General features: G+C 38.1%; 1 protein-coding gene across 5 annotated transcripts in view; it reads right to left on the minus strand.

Annotated features, from left to right (window-relative positions):
* LOC107675452 (dual specificity protein phosphatase 8-like) overlaps positions 1-21,588 on the minus strand; it is a 55,729-nt gene that overhangs the window by 7,161 nt on the left and 26,980 nt on the right. Inside the window, exon 1 of one of the 5 annotated variants that reach the window (XM_016469802.1) lies at positions 701-1,413. The exons of the other annotated variants lie outside the window; for them this stretch is intronic. Coding sequence (XP_016325288.1) covers positions 701-818 — 118 coding nt within the window. The 5' untranslated portion in view covers positions 819-1,413. Of the gene's footprint in view, positions 1-700; positions 1,414-21,588 lie in introns of those variants that run through there. 5 annotated transcript variants of the gene reach the window in all.

Here is a 21,588-nt window from a genome sequence, read left to right on the forward strand (position 1 = left end):
ACCCACACCCACACACACACACACACACACATTAGCATCTCAATAAAGGCCCAATGACATCATTGCACACATGCATGCTGCACAATGAGGAACACAAAAAACAGCAGGGGGTTGGTGGCTACCTCATCACTCCCGGCGCTTTGTTGTCATGCTTGACAGATTAGAAGTGTTAAACCCCAGGACCCTGTATCATTGAATCATTAACTATTACAATTATTGCATTTCTGCCCTAAAGCCATTACAGAAACTTAGACGTCACTGGAATAAAAGTCAATTGCATGGCAAAGTCCAACTGTTTAACTTGCACTTGGTGACATCAGTAGAATGCACACGCAACTCAAATAATACACTTGCATGTGTGCCTAACGTTATGAACCATGAACACACACACAAAGAAAGTGCATTAATAAATATACTCACCTCAAATAAATCCTATGCATGTCCGTTTAATTTTCTACTATTCGAGGAGATAATCATAGAAGCTCTATAGCAATGATAGGTTAATGTTTAACTCTTTAACATAAATTTATGTTTAAAGAACGACTAAATAAAATACTAACATCAGCCAGTTGCAAATATTTGGGACAAAAGTAAAGAAAGAGCAAGAGGATGAAACAGCGCATAACCTCAAACCAACACGTGTTTGACAGATACAGTTGGAAAAGCACCATCGGTCCAGGTGACAACAGATGTTACACACCTCTTAGCTTGCGTTCTTTTCTCATCTTGCAGACTCTGATTTTGAGCCTCATGTCTGTTTGCTGGATCCCTGACCAGAAGCAGTTCTCTGGAGGGGATATGACCACGTCTAGGGGCATCCGCAACAACCAGTCCGAATCGCAGTCCAAGAACTATATATCCGAAAGGTGCTCCACAAGAAAGCAACAACCGCGTCCCCCTCACAGACGAGGGCAGAAGAAGTGTGTGGTCTTTCCTCAGGAGCGCCACGGATCCGTCCTCGATCTCATTCAGTGTGGCAACAACTGAAAGTGGAGCTCACTATTGTTGTACAGCCTCCGTTTAAGTCTTTCCCCGCCTTCTCTCTCTCTCTCTCTCTCTCTGTGACCTTAGAGTGAATGAGCTCATTTGCCGTGAGCATAGTCTGCCCCGTCTCTCTCCTCTCTTGCTTACTTTCACTCTGTCTCCCCCATCTCTCTCTCTCTCGCTCTTACTGTGTGTGAGCTGAATCTGGCTTATGAGCAAGGCATGCAACCACATTCCTTACTCACCGAGCAAATATGCAGCCACCTTAGGGGCCCACTCAATGTTTTTCTGAAAATGAAAAAAATATAACACCCTCTCAACTGTTTTAGACAGGAAACACACTGCAAGTACACACTTTATATATGTACACAGAGACACATTTTATCTTCTCTCTTCACACTGCCTAAATGCGTTCATTTACAATAACATAAAATGCATTACATTTTTACAAATTTTAAGATGTTATATAATTCAATAAATTGGAAACTTCAATTCTGTGCATATCATGTGCGTCTACGATTATATTTATGCCTACTGTGAATGAATGTTGCATTATCAACCACTTTCCTGATTTCTTTGAGGGGAAGGTCTATGGGTGGGTGTGTGTATGGGCCTTGTCTGATCTTTTGATCTAATATTGCGAAAAAAGCATGCACATTTTACTTATGAATGCGAAAGGAGACAATGGAAAATGTTACAGAGAGTAGCAGCTTTGCTTTGCGTTTCTGCTCTGATAGCCACAAAACTATGCCGAACACTGTGGGTTTGTGTTAGAACCAGGAATGGTAAGAGAACATTGTGCTTTTAGCATCTTTGTATTTTTTATTTCAGACAGCAAAGTTTAAATCCTGTCTGGCTAGTGTGTTTCAAAAGCACGTCCCGTGATGAGAATTGGGTCAGTAGGCAGAGTAGGTGCTCTCTTGTGGCCATTTGAATGCTTCTGACCACATGAACGTTTACACTATGAAAGCAATGCAGTCAAATGCGTTTTCAACTACCTTTAGAAGGGGTAGAAAGTGGACAAGTTCAAAATGTTTCAGACCCCGTTTACATCCGTGTTTAGCGTGTGATTGGATCGACAAAAACACATCTTAAAATGCCCCTGTAGTGCAAATCATATAGCATTGCACTAGCAAAACTAAGGTCATGGATTCTATTCCTGATAAATGCATAAGCATATACAGGGCATCTGCAGGATTTTTAAGCTCAAATTTAAGACTAAGAATCATAGCCTTTTGAAGTCACATTTAACCATATCGCAATTCTGGTCTTTCCGTCCCCAAATTTAAGACCTCTTGAAATCATAATTAAGACTTTCTCTTTTTATGGCCTTAAATTTGATACAACTAAATGTAAGACTTTTTAAGGACCCGTGGAAACCATTATATATATATGATATAAGCTCATAAAGCATTCCTGCTGAAAAGTCCAGTTTGGACCGGAATGAACATCCAGGTCCAGGCTGGTTTATGCTGGTTAGTTCTGGTTTGACTGCATCATTCACTACTTTGTGAATGTTTACTGCATGCATCAGGAGTAAACATCTCAATGGGTAAATACGATGCTCGTAAAGGTGCAGTAGGGAGAAGCTGTCTCAGAATACAGCACAATACACCGCAGGATCATGTAGCAGGTGATCATTCATGCAGTTTGGCTGCAACTCCACAAGCCTATATGTGCAGATTACAGAGTGTTGCCACAATATATTGAATCTATTTATACAATGCTTTTGGGATCTAACAGAGGATGGTGTGTGCATGCAAGAGAAATTTTTGTGTGAATGCGTGTGTGGAGTAGGAGGGGGTTAGCGTTGATAGCGCTCGTTGTCAGAGCACCAGTGACATGCGATACGCGGATACATCAGGCCATGATGTAATGCTTACGGGGCCCCAGCTGTCATGCCTGAGGTGTGAGGTAGCCTCCAGTCGAGCGCAACGCCAGCTCCAATCACTCAACACTCACATGTGTGCATCAGCCTAAGTAACTTCAGATCCCCCTGTCTGTGATAAAACAGCGTGAAATTTCGCTGGAGTTTGACATACATATAACATAAACGGATCCCAATGGGGCATCTCTCATTTACACTCACGATATGGGGCGAAGGAGCGAGAATTCTCACTGCATGATTAAGCTTCTAGATGTCTTATGTATACAAGTCATAAGTGAAGTCATGATGAAGTCATGGAAAGAAAGAAACACAACACGTGCGCGTAGACATTACATGATACGTATGCGCAGCTTTATAGTTTTACCGCCAACAAAACAGCAGATACTGCAATAAATGTGTCTTTAATGCTGGGTTGAATGATTTATCATAATAAAACATAGTAAAACAGAAATTGCGATATGGCTTAGTGCGATTATCAAATCGCAAAAGTTGCAATTTTATAAAATAAATATACAGGTGCATCTCAATAAATTAGAATGTCGTGGAAACTGCACATTTCAGAGTGAAGCACGATCTCTGCACATTTAGGCTACAGTATTGACTGTTTTTGATCAATTTTGCCAACAAAAAAAATTACCTATAAAGTCACAGCAGAACTGTTGTGCATCTCTGAGTAACACACAATAGTGATTCGTTTCTGAACCAGGTGAACCAATGATTCAATGGCCCATTCATAATGAGAGCCATTTACTTCATTCCTGAATGAATCCGCAGTTTGAATGAATCAAATGAATGAATGACTTACTCATGAAGACATTTACCGCCACCTACTGGCAGTTTTAGTTTCTTATTTAGAATATCGTTTCATAAAAAAAAAAAGAAAGAAAAAAAAAAGTGATAGTTCACCAAGTTTCATAATTGTTCATAATTTACTCACCCTTCAAACCTGTATCACTTACTTTCTTTTTGTGGAACATAAAAGAAAATAATGAAGAATGTTGGTTACTATAAGAAAAAGAAGACTTTTTGATATACTTTTTAAATGACACATTTAAATGCCACAAATCTGGCGAACTTGCACTCTTAAAGTCGGCATGAAATCAAAATTGAAAATTCTTATTTTTTAATGGAATACTGTAGTGTTTATTATAACTAATTTATCTGTGCACTTCATTATTTTTTAAAAATGAATGTGCCCTTGTAATCTTTAATCAAAAACGTTAACCTCCCCTCCCCCTCAAAACGACTCATCTTCTCTTCCGGTCACGAGCTATGGCGCAAGGGCGGAGCTAGTGACGTGAGGGGTAAACGCTGGGATAGACAACAAGGGGAAAAGCTGAAGCTGAAGCTTCACTTTATAGAAATCAATGCATTGACCAGTGCTGACGCAAGCCATGGGGGAGTACACTACCCTTAAAAATTGAAAAGATATTAGGATATTAACACAACATTACTCTTAGGACATCGCAAACTATTTTTTTATGAATATGACTTAACCTGATGGAGGACGCGCTCAGTCATTCAGGCAGTCTCTCTCTCTCTCTCTCTCTCTCTCGCGCACACGCACTGTTAGGCATGTTTTGTGCCGTTGATCGTTCCTCGTCGTCGTCTTCCTCAATAAATAAAAAAAATCTTCATGCTAGGGTGTTGGCGGTGAATCCAGTGGAGAGAAATCCCCCCACAACTAACTGCAAACTGGCATTCAGATCTGCCTCCATTTTGTTAGCAACGCCCCAACTTCCAATGATCCAATCAATTCCCGAAGGACGAAATCAAGTCCCACCCTCTCATTTCAGATGCCGTTTCACTCGGATAGACGTCACAGTAGAGAAAAAAAGACAATCGCTACTTCCATTTCATGCCAACTTTAAGAGTGTAAGTTGAACGGTTTTCTCGAAATGATGCCATAGAAGAATCATTTTTGGTTCCCCAAAGAACCTTTTGTGGAATGCAGTTTCCATTGATGTTAAAGGTTGATGTTTGTGGAATCATAGATGCCACTAAAGAAGCTTAACTTTTAAGAATTTAGGAAATGGTATAATTAAGTGATCAAAACCAGTTGCGGATTTGAACCCTACAAAGGGTGATCCATGAACTATCACTGTTGTGTTCTTGAGAACTGTTCCTGTATTAAGTGTACTGCAAATCACTTTTTCCTCTTCCAACTTCTTCACACCACTAGTTTTATTGTAAAGCTACATATCCATTTAAGAGGATATGGCTTATGGTTGGTGATATTGCTGTGACTCAATGTTTCTATTAATTCCTCCAAATCTCCTAAAACAAGCTGAGCTATGAAGTGATAAAACAGCACTGCTTGACTCTTATGAGTTTTCATTTAGTGTCAACCCTGTTAAGCACTAATATTAATGCTGAAGAGACTATGAACTAGATCTCCCTCAGTTCAGAAAAGACTCAAGGCTTCTAAGTGTAAAGGCTCAACAGGATGCCATCACTCAGTACTGGGCTGAAACCCAGTGTACATGTCAAAGGTCAAGTTCATTAATCAAGGTCTGCCATGTTTCAGCTATGTTACCGACAGCCGAAGGAGGACCCGGTTTTAACACACTTTTGGAGGCCAGTTACATCAGATTTGAATTTTCAGATGTTTTGCAAGGTTGTGCTTACAGCCAAAAGCTTAAAACAATCTTGTGTAATTAATACAAGTGGATGATGACATTTATGGGATTAAGCAATAAATGTGTTTTTAAGTCACTGTGACTTGTGAAAAAGTCCCGAGAAGATTACTGACCAACTGTTGCACTCCTTCCTTTTCCTAAGCTTAACATTAATGCTGTAATGGCAGAAGTTCAAATATGGAAAGTCAGTTGGAGTCAGTTATGAAATATTAAATAAATATTACTACTATTGCTGCAAATTTCATTTAGAGCAGCCATTTAAGGCTTTTAAGCCATGTTTTTCTTCAATCACATTGTGCGGTTCATGTTATGAACATATGTTTTGTTGAATTTTATTGAATTTGATCAAGACCTGCAAAATTATTTTAATTTCCACTGATGGTTCCAATATATGGGCGAACATGCATCAAACCACACCTCTGTATTATATTTAGATTTTACCACATTTCATGCATCAACTATTCCCATGTTGTCCATTCTTTCCTTACTCAAGAAAAAGGGGTGATTGAGAAACTAGAGTTGATCTATTAATATGGACGAAGGTCTTTGTTCCCCTACCCTTCCCCCCTAAAAGACAGCGAAAGAAAGCAATCTTAACCCCCTATGGAGAACTATGATGTCATCGGGCCACATGTAAACCAGGATGGAGGTCTCTAGAGAGGGTTACACAACTGGGAGGATGTGCTTCATGTGGGAAGGAAAGGGGGAGTTGGAAAGAGAAATGGAGCAAGCCTGAGAGAGAAAGAGAGGGAGATAAAAGTGAGGGAGTAGTAATGCTTGCAATAAGACAGCAGAATTATGACAAAGCCCACATTCTTTACACGGGGGCTTCAAGCTCTGCTAGAAATCCAAATTTAGCCGAGGATGGAATGGAAGGATTTTGGGCCTCCATCAGGAAATGAGTGCCGGGTTGCGTCACTTGTTTGTGTATGTGTATGTCCTGTGTTCTGCAAACTTTTCCTGGAATTCATTGCATTCTCGAAGAGCCACCAAAACCTTTGGAACTTTTGGAAGAGATTAGAACCAGGACTGTCTATTTAACATGTTAATTTAGTAAAGAAATCACCACATGTAATCATGCTCCCTGACCCGCACGTGAATTCTATAATAAGGAATTTTCCTATCATTGGAGCAATTCAACACCCAGCATATTTTCTTTAATGCAACAGTTTGCATCAATCTTTCTGAGTTACAACAACTTAACTTAACCAGTTAATCTGATCTATTTCAGTAAAAAAAAATAAACAGCTAGTATAGCACGTTAGATGTAACTTATTTAGCTTGAAAATGTAATGAATAAGAAGCATATTACTTGTCACTGGCATTCACGCAGTCATTGCTCATATGGTCTATGTATGTAGTGCATACATTCACACAGCCACCCACAACCTAACCACGAGATCTACTCTTCAGCACAATGGCAACCACATAATACACAAAATATTCCAACATTTATTATCCAGTCCTATGCAAAGCATTCTAGGAATTAGAAATCTACTGCCTGATTTTCAAAGTTGTCAAGATAATTTAATTAACTTACTACCATATAAAAAGAAAAATAAATAAAGCAGAAATTTGAGTTTAAACACAATATTAAGTTGGTGTAATGATCAGTCTAATTTACAACAGATTGCATCAAAATAATGTTTGAAACGTAAAAGGTTTAATTATTTTAATACATTTTAAATAAAAAGTTAAAACTTGCAACCATTCTTGTTCTAACACCAACACTTTCAAAATGTATAAATTTAACAGCAACAAAGTGATCCATATGGTCCCCTCCAGTTCTACTCAACACGCTCCGAGCAGGATTCGAACCAACATTTCCGGCATGGGAGGCGGGCATGGTAAGGAGGACCTCTAGCGTCAATTGTTAGTGTGCCTCTTGAGATCATGGGAGTGAGGTTTACCTGCACAGCTCTTACTAGCTGACCTCTGTTACACTCACCCCCCTAAACCTCACTACCATCCGGGTCACGGCACCAATATAACCCCTCCGGTTCTACTTGGCCCACTCTATGTTTACTATGTTTTCAGCATAGGAGGTGGGCACGCTAACAAGGACATTAAAGACCGCAGCCTCTAGCGTCAGTCACTAGTGCGCCTCTTGAGATCAGGGGAGTGAGGAGCATTTACTGAAAGAAAGCTGTAAAAACCCCAGAAATTGTTATGTTACATTGTTGTGACATTGTTTTCCAAAGCGACCTGCATTTCATTCACGTATGTATATTTTATCAGTTCATGCATTCACTGGGAATCAAACCCATTATTTGGCGTTGCTAGCGCCATGCTCTACTGTTTGAGCTACAAGAATTCCATAAATAATAAACTTGGCCTGCCCTAAATGAAATATGCTGCCGCTTGGAGGTTAACCAATCATATCAAGTCATTTACCAACACTTTGTGGGTGGAAAACTTAAATTATGACTCTTTTTGCTGCAAGAAACCATTGCTAATGGTATAAAAGAGGAAAAAATAAAATGCTCCAAAATTGCTGAATATGATCCCTTGGTTCTGTATGTTAAGACATAGAGTGGAAAAAGTATTCCTCAATTTAATTAAGTGCACTGAACTTTTTTCAAGTCAACTTTTTTTAAGGGAAATTTGGATGGTAGGTAGATCCAAGGAAAGAAAAGTGGGTGTGGGTAAACCAAGCAAGAAAAGGGTGAAAAAATAGGGAGACAGTAGCAGAGAGGAGAGGAGAAGTAGTTCATGTCATACTGAAAGTATTTGGCAATGGTCGGCCCGCTGACATTTCTTCATTTCTTCAGCTTGTTTCTCAGAATTGACAAAACACGTATAATTTGAGGTCTATGAGAACACAGAGAAACTATAGCCAAGTTTACAGCGGGCCATATGTAGGACAAATGCTACTCATTTCTTCATACCGCAAAGTGGTGTATGTGTATGCCGAGGGTACAGGGTGGAGACTGAAAGGTCATCTTTTTGACCTTTGTGAATCTGTGGTGTGTATATGTGTGCTGTTCAAGTAGGCGACTGGCGCCAGATGACCACAGGAGCCTGAACTAAAAATAGAGCCATGCTCTAATCAGAAAGACATACGGCCAGAGAAAGAGTTGAGTGTGTGCGTGTTTGTTGAAAATAACAGAGCACCGAGAATGTCCCTCGAGAGCTTACCTCATCAGTGGCTCTTTTTCAATAGAAACATTGATCCCCGTGCTGCTCTGGGACGATAATGGAAATGGCTTACGTAGACACAGGAAGTCAAGCTGCTGCAGGATGAAGTTTTAAATGTTAACCATCTAAAGTGATCTGTTGTACATGGTGTCTTTTTATGACTAGGAATTAAATGGAAAGTTCACCCAAAAAATTTCAATTCTGTCATCATTTACTCACCCTCAAGATGTTCCAAACCTGTATGAGTTTCTTTCTGTTGTTGAAAACAAAAGAAGATGTTTCGAAGAATGTTGGTACAGTAAAAACAGCTGACGGTAGCCATCGACGTCCACAGTATGGAAAAAAATACTATGTAAGTCAATGGGGACCAAAAACTCTTTGGTTACCAACATTCTTCAAAATATTTTATTTTGTGCTCAACAGAAGAAAGAAACTCAAAGAGGTTGAAAATTAATTGTTCACATCATGCTGTCTCCTAAATAAACTTCCAAAGTAAATGTGGTGCTTATCCGTGCAAAACTCACCACCACAACGCATGGGTGTTTGGGTGGTTTCAAGGGTAATGCTTTGTGGTTGCTAGGGTGTACTTGATGGCTGCTAGGTGTTTTTCTATTGGCCCAAATCAAAAACAGTCCACATTCAAGTGTATAATATTCTGGGACCGGATTCATGAAACATTCTTAAGAATTCAACTCTTCTTACCTGTAATTTTCTTCTTATTTTCTAAGATATTTTTTATTCTAAAAAAAAAAAAAAAAAAAAATGTGTTAAGACATAGAGTGGAAAAAGTATTCCTCAATTTAATTAAGTGCACTGAACTTTTTTCAAGTCAACTTTTTTTAAGGGAAATTTGGATGGTAGGTAGATCCAAGGAAAGAAAAGTGGGTGTGGGTAAACCAAGCAAGAAAAGGGTGAAAAAATAGGGAGACAGTAGCAGAGAGGAGAGGAGAAGTAGTTCATGTCATACTGAAAGTATTTGGCAATGGTCGGCCCGCTGACATTTCTTCATTTCTTCAGCTTGTTTCTCAGAATTGACAAAACACGTATAATTTGAGGTCTCTGAGAGCACAGAGAAACTATAGCCAAGTTTACAGCGGGCCATATGTAGGACAAATGCTACTCATTTCTTCATACCGCAAAGTGGTGTATGTGTATGCCGAGGGTACAGGGTGGAGACTGAAAGGTCATCTTTTTGACCTTTGTGAATCTGTGGTGTGTATATGTGTGCTGTTCAAGTAGGCGACTGGCGCCAGATGACCACAGGAGCCTGAACTAAAAATAGAGCCATGCTCTAATCAGAAAGACATACGGCCAGAGAAAGAGTTGAGTGTGTGCGTGTTTGTTGAAAATAACAGAGCACCGAGAATGTCCCTCGAGAGCTTACCTCATCAGTGGCTCTTTTTCAATAGAAACATTGATCCCCGTGCTGCTCTGGGACGATAATGGAAATGGCTTACGTAGACACAGGAAGTCAAGCTGCTGCAGGATGAAGTTTTAAATGTTAACCATCTAAAGTGATCTGTTGTACATGGTGTCTTTTTATGACTAGGAATTAAATGGAAAGTTCACCCAAAAAATTTCAATTCTGTCATCATTTACTCACCCTCAAGATGTTCCAAACCTGTATGAGTTTCTTTCTGTTGTTGAAAACAAAAGAAGATGTTTCGAAGAATGTTGGTACAGTAAAAACAGCTGACGGTAGCCATCGACGTCCACAGTATGGAAAAAAATACTATGTAAGTCAATGGGGACCAAAAACTCTTTGGTTACCAACATTCTTCAAAATATTTTATTTTGTGCTCAACAGAAGAAAGAAACTCAAAGAGGTTGAAAATTAATTGTTCACATCATGCTGTCTCCTAAATAAACTTCCAAAGTAAATGTGGTGCTTATCCGTGCAAAACTCACCACCACAACGCATGGGTGTTTGGGTGGTTTCAAGGGTAATGCTTTGTGGTTGCTAGGGTGTACTTGATGGCTGCTAGGTGTTTTTCTATTGGCCCAAATCAAAAACAGTCCACATTCAAGTGTATAATATTCTGGGACCGGATTCATGAAACATTCTTAAGAATTCAACTCTTCTTACCTGTAATTTTCTTCTTATTTTCTAAGATATTTTTTATTCTAAAAAAAAAAAAAAAAAAAAATGTTTTCATCTTTTAAAGATTTTTCTTAGATGGAACTTTTGTGAGACAGAAGAATTTGAACTCCTAATAAGAATGTTCTTAAAAATCAAATAATAAAGTTATTCAAGAACCACCATGCAAACAAATAAAAGTCAAATACAAGTCATGTTTGAGACAATATTTGAGAATAAGAAATTTTTGAGGACTGCAAATAGCAGAGAACATTCTTATGAAATGTCTTAATTTCTTAAGAAGATTGTGAATCCGGCCCAGCCCTTCTATATGTGATTTGGGTTCTAAAGTAAGTTTATGGGATTTTCATTGCATATTTCATCCACCAGGGAAAAACATTCAAAAATCAGGACTGATTAAAAAAATAGCACACCTTTCTTAGCTGCACAATTTCAGGCATCATTCAGATTTCTTGTTTCTACATTTATATGTATTAACTTCTAAAAGTACAGATGTTGAGCTCTGATGCTTATATGGGAAATGTAGGTTTGAATCTGGCTTCCATAGTGCCCCAATCCTATTTGCGCTGGCTTTCTCTCCAAATAATTTCCTTTAAAAAACTATTCTTAACATCAACACTTCATAAACACAAACCTGCTCAACTAATATTGCACATTAAGTTTCATCAAAAATGATTTAAAGGAATAGTTCAGCTAAAAATGTAAACTTACTGAAAATGTACTCACCCTCAGGCCATTCAAGATATAGATGAGTTTGTTTTTTCATTGGAACAGAACAGGAGAAATATTTTTTTTTCTAAAGCGTTTCTAACTAAAGCACTATCGTGGCTTATGGACTTGATGGTTTAAAGTTAAAATGTTTTAATGATGGATTTGTTTCTTATAAACACGCAGCTTTTCACTTCACAAGACATTAACTGATGGACTGGAGTGGTGTGGATTACTTGTGGATTATTGTGATGTTTTTATCAGCTGTTTGGACTCTCATTTTGACGGCACCCATTCACTGCTGAGGATCCATTGGTGGACAAGTGACGGAATGCTACATTTCTCCAAATCTGTTCACATGAAGAAACAAACTCATCTACATTTTGAATGGCCTGAGGGTTGCAAAACTAAAATTGTAACATTGATCCAGTCTAACTATTAAAAAGCGGGATCTCATGTGGTGCCATTTTTGTTAGTGATTTCACTGACACGACTGACATCATAGTTGGATCACTGACTGTATATTTATGTTTAAAAATGCATCTTGGAATGTTGCTGAATGTTTAGGCTAAAAATATGATTGACTTTTCTGCTATAATCAGGGCTTACAATAGTTAAATTCAAGCAAATAAAATAGGAAACTTTTTTTCCACAGAAGTCTGTCAGACTTTTTCCTGTGCTGGTTTAAATCATGATTGCCCTCCTGTCCTTTACCTCAACTGGGCGTGGAAACGGCGGTAAAATTGGAGCTTTGGCTGACCGTGGCGAGTCTGGAGTCTGAGAGAGAACGTAATGTTGAGGGCAGGCTTACAGTGAAAGGATATATTGATATTGTTTTAGAGAGAATGCGTCACCACCTGTTCATTACCTCATTTTGGCGAACACACACAAACATTTCAGCAAGAAACGCCCAGTTGCATAATAGGAGCCGGGAGCGAGACAAAGCTGAATTCAGCTCCAAAAGCAGCTAAATACAAAAGGGGTTGGAACGCTCTGGTCCCTGCCAAGCTAAAACTTTCATCTTCTAATTGAGCATAATTTGCTACTTTCTGCCGAATTCCTCCCACTTTTGCTGAGTTAACTATTGATGGTACAGAGGACCTTCTATTCATCCTTTTTGGGTGGAATACGACCAATTTTAGAGCATCTGGAAGTTTAAAATATGTGTTAGAAAATGACTCTGCACATTTCTGTTGGTTTCATATGGTTTTAAAAAAGATTAACACTATTTAAAAAATTTTTTTTAAATTAATTTATCTCTATTTTTTTATGAAATTAAAAAAAGTCATGCGGTGTAACCAAGTAAAAACATATTTTCTTTACACCTTAAATACATCTAAGTGCACACATCTTAATCATTATTTTCAAAAAAGTTTCTAAAGATATTTTTCAATGTAAACAGTATTTAATATGAAGATAATTAATTGTTCATTCATAAATATCATTGCAGTTTTGGGGAGTTGCACCACATGATATTTTGCAATATGAACTAACATTGACTTGACATGAAAAGTTCAAATTATCTAACATTTAAAGACTTATTGACCTTGACAGACAGCCATGGGCTTTGCATGTTGGTCGTACCACATATTTTTGATTTTGTGGACAGAAGTTTTATTAAAACACCACTGTTGACATGATAATTAATGATTATATTAACTAAGGTTATCTTTTCATCTATTTTTCTTCATTATGATATCAGGACAGTTTTATGTCCCTTAAATTTTCATCAAAAAAGAAATAAATAACCTACCTATCCATCCATCCATCCATCCATCCATCCATATATATAAAAAAAAGTTTTTATACCAAAAATGATTCCTGTCTTTTTGAATAAACATATAGGACAAAAATGAGAATGATGTCCTTGACCCATATAATACCTGGAGAAAATGACATACATGAGCACATATAGGTGACCCAGTGGACTTGATGTCCTACCATGCACAGAAAAACAAAGGCAGGTGGCGACAGGCTAGAGATATTAGGAGTGATTGCACATCTGCAGGACACACACATTCGTTCTGCAGCACATCCCAGTGGGTGAGGTGTGAAAGCTTCAGGCAGTGTGTGTAAATGTGTGTGTGCCATTCCAATAAGAAGGACGGCGTGGACGAGATGCCTGTGGAGCGAGATGGAAGATCATATTCAACAACAGCTCGCATAGCATTTCAGATCCTGTGATCGCCAGACATTAACAGGAAACAGCATGCCAGCACAACAGGCAACAAAGATGAACTTGATGACAGTCAACGGGGCAAACTCAAAGAGTTGGTTCAGGTGTGTCAGTTTGCGCTAAACCCTGTAGGAATTGAAGCAGATTAAAAAGTTCGGTGTGAAGTTAATGGACAAAATAAATACAATCGTGATTTGCACCGCCTCACACTTTTCAGTGAGCTTCAAGCAGATGACATCTTTCACGTTATCCTCCATTTACAGCACTACATAAAAATGGCCAAGTATGCTGGCTAACTGACAAATCTGCACACTAAACATTTTAATGTTTTTTTGCTTTAATGCTTCGTGTTACACAGCCTGAACTGCTAAATTGTACTGAAAAATTGGTGAAATTATGGTATTGCACCATTTTAGATTCATGGTATCTTGATACCACTTTTTTACCATCCAAGTCTAAGGTCTGCTGACCAAGATTTCACAACAGTAGCTAAAATTTAAAAGGTTCTTAACTGATTAGATTCTCCCAGATTTGAATTTGGGAGAAAATCGTGACGTCACAATTTCCCCGCACCTTCGCAAACTTTGCACAGCCGTCCTAAAGATATGAGCATTAGAAATGCATGGCTGAAGTTTGTTTTTAAATGATGTTCCTGAGCGAATGAATGATAACGTTTTCATTTGATCTTCGCCATTCACAACAGATGTTTTGTGAATTATTCTAAACATGTTGCCGGTTTTTCACAATATCTTTTATTGAATGATACAGCAATGCCAAGCATTTTATCCTCAGAGGCAACGCAGCTAAGTACATTCATTTTTAATCTTACAGTGTGTAATAAACGTTAAACCAGTGTTTAACACTATTAAGACACAAAATGTATCATTGTTTGAGTACTGCTAATAAAATCTGTATATACCCGTATCAGAAATATTTGCTTGAGTTTAAAGGTCCCATGGCATGAAAATGTCACTTTATGAGGTTTTTTAGCATTAATATGAGTTCCCCTAGCCTGCCTATGGTCCCCCAGTGGCTAGAAATGGCGATAGGTGTAAACGGAGCCCTGGGTATCCTGCTTTGCCTTTGAGAAAATGAAAGCTCAGATGGCCCAATCTGGAATCTTCCCTTTATGTCGTCATACGGGGAAAGGTTACCTCCCCTTTCTCTGCTTTGCCCGCCCAGAGAATTTGGCCCGTCCATGAGAAAATGAGCTACTACCGTGCGAGGCGAGCGCAATATTTTTTTTTCCTTGAGAGACATCATGGCTTGCAAACGAGCGAAGCATGGCAGTTGCCCCGCCTCTCTCCTCCTCATTAGCATTTAAAGCTACAGACACAGAAATGGCACGTCCTAAGGAAAGCTCATTGTGGGACTGGCTCGTAGTGGCTGAAATTCTGCACCAAGGCTGAATTTCGGGAAAGAGACTTCAGATACAGTACTAGGGACCACTTAGGCCTATATAAAAGCATCCAAAAAGCAGCATGTCATGGGACCTTTAAAAAAAAAAAAGAAAAGAAAAATGTTTAGACAATTTATCAAGTACAACAAGCCTATCAAGAATAAAAGCAAAAACAGGTGTAACATTTGGACCTAAGTATGAAATTAAAAATTACTCTTAACAGATTAAGTACAAAACAAAAAAGCACTAAGGCAGAACTAGATTTTAGTTTTGCCCACCCAATCATGCAAGCGAATGCAACATATTGTAACGTGATAGAATCAATTCTGTTTCATTACGACATTTTATTTATTTGCACCGAATAATCTGCCAGACAGTAACCGTAAAAAGGATATTGCATGACCAAAAGGATTACAAGCAAAATTAGGAACCCTTTCTAAAGCCTAATCCAGATTACTGTTTCAAAACATCACTAAACTCATATTATACACAATAAACTGAGCAAAACACAGACTTAACATTATAAACAAGCCTCAACTGCTGCACTAGAATACGTCTGGCTGCTTTGTGTTTTATGGGCATTGGGCCATTTCGTGTTTTACGTAGATGATGTAATCTCCAATTTTTCATGTGTTCTTTTCCTAAAGCTTTTTGCACCCACCAATCAAAATATCTGGACACACTGTGATGATGTGAAGCAGGATCTCCTCAGAGGTCAGGTTTACAGGGGCTCTGCTGCTGATAAATCTGCTGTTTCCTCTCAGTGTTAGGGTGTCTGGTGTCAACAAAGAAATTCCTACCTTTGAACAGCTGCCCAGGGAGTTCATGGTGGGCTGATGGCCAGACGCACACTCCTTAAAGTTGTGACGGCCCGTGTAACCAGAAAATCCTGCCAAGCTATTCTGTACCCTTCCGCCCACGTAAACCGAGCCCTGGGTATCCTGCTTCTCCTTTGAGAAAATGAAAGCTCAGATGGCCCAATCTGGAATCTTCCCTTTATGTCGTCATACGGGGAAAGGTTACCTCCCCTTTCTCTGCTTTGCCCGCCCAGAGAATTTGGCCCGCCCATGAGAAAATGAGCTACTACCGTGCGAGGCGAGCGCAATATTTTTTTTTCCTTGAGAGACATCATGGCTTGCAAACGAGCGAAGCATGGCAGTTGCCCCGCCTATCTCCTCCTCATTAGTATTTAAAGCCACAGACACAGAAATGGCACGTCCTAAGGAAAGCTCATTGTGGGACTGGCTCGTAGTGGCTGAAATTCTGCACCAAGGCTGAATTTCGGGAAAGAGACTTCAGATACAGTACTAGGGACCACTTAGGCCTATATAAAAGCATCCAAAAAGCAGCATGTCATGGGACCTTTAATAATTTTATGATATAAGTTGAATATAGTTTGTTATAGTTTGTTACCGTTGCCATTATTAACCCTTCACACAATGTGTAGTTGGTGTTTTACTGTTGTCGTCTCAACAAGTACTCTGTATGTAGATATACTGTATACACATTTATATTATAACTTCGCAAAATGCATAAACTTACCTTGAGAAACAAAATTCTGAAACTGCATTTCATGACCGCTTTAACATCCATGGAACATTTAAAATGCACAAAAGTTTCTTTATAGTGGAAAAAAAATGTTTTTATGTCATTTGTCTTTATGTTTTTAAAAAATGTTCTTCACACTAAGAAAAATTGGTTCTTATATGAACTGATCAATGAAATGTTCTTAAATGGCTCAAAAATGCTTCTTCTGTGGCATCGTTGTGAAAAAACCTTTTTGGAGCATTTATTCCTGAGTGTAGACAAACTTCTTTGAGAACTACTTATAAAAAAAGGGGCTCTTTTAACATAAAGTGTTGACATTTCATGAAATCCTCCTCAAATATTGTTATGAAACCAATGAAACAATGAAACCATCACTTGCTTTCTGTTACATCAGTCTGCATTGCTTTGAGGGATTTTCAAATTTGGTTTGTGCATAAACAGCACTTTTTTATCAAGATAGCATTTATACTAAAGGAAACAGTGACTGTTTAAGACAGGAAGTGGTCATAAACTTCCTGTTCATTTCATCACTTACAATCATCATTATTCCGATCATAACACATATCCAACATATCTAATCTTATGCTAAACCAAAAACACTGTTGCACAACTAAGTAGCTCTGATTCAAACCCTCATGAGCTGTTTCTGCTCTCTGGTCACTACCTTCTTCAACATAATGCTCCACACTTTCTTAAAAGACACTTCGTTTTTTATGCATTCACCAAGGTTTGTGTACAGTGTGTGTGATCAGCATAGTATGCACATACTGTATGTTAATTTTTTGTGCAACATATTTATTGGTGACACTTGCTCCTCCATTTGTTCAAAAAAGAAGCGTAAAAGACCTTTTATCACAAATAAATTCTGGAGAGAAATAGCGCAAACACTGGGCAAGGATGAAACTTTCTAATGCACATGCATGTGTCGAGTGTCTGTGTTCGTGCACACTATCAAATAGAGTATAATGTGAAAAACTGTGCATTTGGTTGAACACAGTCAGGCTGCAAGAAAATGTGGCCCAAATCCAATTGGCCCTAAATCAGATAAAATTCAAAATAATAATAATAATAAAAAAAAAATTATATTTCTTTCACTTTTTCTATGCTCTTATTTTCCCTTAATATCTTCCTGTCCTAGCTTTTATTGTTTTTGAACGATGACTGAAAACTTGTATAACGGGCACTACTCATGTTTACTACCATGTTATGATGAATCGCTTGTTGTTTTCCTCAACTGTAAGTCGCTTTGGATAAAAGCATCTGCCAAATGAATAAATGTAAATGTAAGATACAGGTCAATTGTTTTGCAATGTTTTGCAAAATCAGTCTGAACAGTCATATCAAAATTCATGCAACTTTTATCTCACCCTAGATCGACATTCATCATAATTCTCTGCTGACTGGATACACTCCAAAAAATGTTTAAAGCTCGCAAGAAACTTGACTTATGCTCACAGTTGATTCCAGTAGAATTTGACATTAGCATGTTGCTAAGCTAACAGCACAAAAATGTCACACTAATATGGTGAAAATGCATTTTAACTGAACTCTTTCCCCACCAGCATTTAAAAAAAAAAAGTTGCCAGCCACCTCCAGCATATTCGATAATTTTTACAAAATTTTCATGGCCCCCAGAATTGTATTCTCCCTTCATATATTATTTTATTAATCAACACTTGAAAGTTGGTACATTTCATGAGAAAAGCAACATTTTGAACAAAAAGCTGAGAATTTTTTATTTATTTTTTTTGTCTAAGACGTAGATAGAGTAGATTGCTTCCATCAAAACCCCCAAAGCTTGCACAGTCCTAAACTACTTCCTGAGTCATCGTTTCATTCTGTAACATTAGGCAGTTTTGATTTATATGCCGTTTAATGTTTGATGATTGCATTATTTTACATCTGCTTATATACGCGTTTGCTTGTTTCTGATTCTTCTTCGCTGTGTTTTGATCCAGAGATTTGGTACTCTTTCATAAAATGTGTAATAGCACCTCCTACCGTATAACAGTGAAAACACGGAAAGTAGGAAAAATTCTGTCAATGGTGGGGAAAGAGTTAATTGAACATTTTTCTATATAGATTATGCTGTGCAGTATGGAGTACCACAAGGCTCAGCACGAGGACCGCTGCTTTTCACGGTTTACATGAACCCTTGGGAGATATCATCAGGAAACACGTTGTTAGCTTTCACTGTTATGCTGATGATCCTCAGCTCTATATTTCTTCACGGACCAACAAAACATACCAATTCGTAAAACTAACTTCTAATTCGTAGAATGCATAGTTGATATAAAAAAACTGGATGACTAGTAATTTCCTACTGCTAAATTCTGAAAAAAAAAAAAGATGTTTAAATTATTGGACCAAAAACCTCAGCATGCAATAACCTAGAACACTGTCTAACACTTGCTGGCTGTGCTGTCAATGATTCGTCATCAGTTAAGAACCTAGGTGTGCTGTTTGATAGCAATCTTTCCTTTGAAAACCATGTTTCTAGTATTTGTAAAACCATCTTAAAAATATATCTAAATTACGACCTATGCTCTCAATGTCAAATGCAGAAACGTTAATTCATGCGTTCATGACCTCAAGGTTAGACTATTGTAATGCTTTATTGGGTGGTTGGTTGCTCTGCGCGCTTAATAAACACACTCCAGCTGGTCCAAAATGCAGCAGCTAGAGTTCTTACTAGAACCAGGAAGTACGACCATATTAGCCCGGTTCTGTCAACTCTGCACTGAACTGACTTTAATTGAAAAATAGACTACTTACTATTGTCCTCTTGCATTATCGATACATTATTTTCCTGTTTAACATTGTAAAGTTACTTTGACAATCTGTATTGTATAAAGCACTATATAAATAAAGGTGACTTGACATGATATATAAACTACATTTTATAAATGCCTATGCTAACATGAAATGCATACATGTAAGGTTAATGTAATGAAGATACTAAAATAGCTATAAGAGATCATTTGTGGCGAAATTACCATAGTTATATTTGAGAACAACAGGAGACATGCAAAGGCTTTTATCCCTGCAAGTACTGGATTGAATACATCCAGAAACATTACATCATCTCCTCTAGAGCTGTCCTTTAATGTTTATCAAAGGCCGCCAAGAGCCATTTGTCATCCATACTGTCTTAATATGGTCTTAATAAAATCATGACATCTTCTTTCCTGGCCTCATTTACACAAATAACTATTTTCAGAGTCTGAGGATGATAATACACGCATGAATATTGAAAAACAGTTCATATTTCATGGACCTAACAGCGGTATCTATGCAATATTTGGAGTGGTTGAGCAATAGTAAAGCTTACCTTAGCAAACGCCACTAATAATTACATTCCATACTTTATAAAGTGTCTTATATTGATATTCAGTAGTCTATTTTTAGAAATTTTTAGAAATGCATCTTTTCTAAATCAAAGGTGCTGTCTCAGCTTGATGGCCATGTTAACTTTCCATGTCACGTGTGACACATTTCTAATTTAAGCTTACCAAAAATCACTAAATGTGATACAAGGAGGTCTTAAGCTTTAAAAGTGACAGACGCTTCAGCGCAAGCAGCCACATAATCAAAGATTTGCAGAAGTGGTGAAATTTCCCCAAATCCTGACTGAAATAAATTTGAGCTTCTTTTAACTGCTGACATATTTGGATCAAGCAGCTTAGTAAGAAGTGAGAGGGGGAAAAAAAGACAAGCTTCACATAGAAAACTGCCTACTGTGAGGATTTCTACAGAACTTCGCTGTGACGGTCGCTATTAACCAAAAGTAATTATTATAGGGAGTGACAAAAATGTTGGCTATGGGATGCAAAAAATGTCTTGTTTTTTCTTATGGTTTGATCTCTAGATGCCGGTTAAAGCACATGCCTTTGCCAACCAGCAGATCCTTTGTGCATCATGACATCATTTGATTGACAGCAGGAGATTCCTGTCGGACCAGTGCATAGCAGCATTACATCTTTAATGTTTTTCCTCAGAAGTCGTGCAGATAAGGATGAGCATTTTGAGTCATTTTTACTATCTATAATGTTTATTTATATATTTATAATATTTACAATATTTAAAGGGGTCATATGATGCAATTTCAATTTTTCCTTTCTCTTTGGAGTGTTACAAGCTGTTCGTGCATAAAGAAGATCTGTAAAGTTGCAAAGACTAAAGTCTCAAATCCAAAAATATATTCTTTATAAAAGTTAAGACTCGTCCACGCCCTCCTAAAACGCCTCGTTTAAACACGCTCCACATGTCTACCTCACTGTGTGGGGAGATTTGCATAACGCCGCCCAAATGTTCACGCAAACAAAGAAGGCGTAACTTTATTGTTGCTGTAGTATTGTTGTTGCCGCTGTAGACGCTGTGTGTTTCGTTGTGAAAGCGAAACTACTTTGTTTGGCCTTCCAAAAGAGGACACAACTAGAAATCAGTGGTTAAGTTGTATTTACAACACTGTTCCAGAACAGTTCAAACCAAATATTCAGATGTGTGCAGCACATTTTATGGAGGACTGTTTCCTGAACCCGAGAGAGTTGTTTCTATAAAGTGGGGCAATTCCAACTTTGTAAGGACAGTCTGGCGCTTCTGACTCACAGTCTGTAAGTACGTTTTCATATTTAAAGGATTTGCCACTGATGATTCAAACGCGAGTTTTGAGCAGTGTAGAGTAGCGCTTGTTGTTTGTCATTTCTCCGATCACAAATGCAGACATGGTTTTATGTTTACGTGGCGCGATGCAACGCAACGCGTAAAAAGACAATATAAGTCATTATAATCAGTAATTATGTCCCCACTGGATGCAACAAATGCCTCGTTTATAATGGGTTTTAATGGTTTTGTCTCATCGCTCCGGCCTGACAAGGCATCACAGTATGGTAAGGGCCGTAACATTTCCGTCACACACTTGAGGTATTCGGCCAATCACAACGCACTGGATAGCTGACCAATCAGAGCACACTTCGCTTTTCAGACCGATGAGCTTTGTAAAAATCGACG

Source organism: Sinocyclocheilus anshuiensis, unplaced genomic scaffold (assembly GCF_001515605.1).
Source record: "Sinocyclocheilus anshuiensis isolate Anshui unplaced genomic scaffold, SAMN03320099.WGS_v1.1 scaffold1270, whole genome shotgun sequence".
Classification (NCBI taxonomy): domain Eukaryota; kingdom Metazoa; phylum Chordata; class Actinopteri; order Cypriniformes; family Cyprinidae; genus Sinocyclocheilus; species Sinocyclocheilus anshuiensis.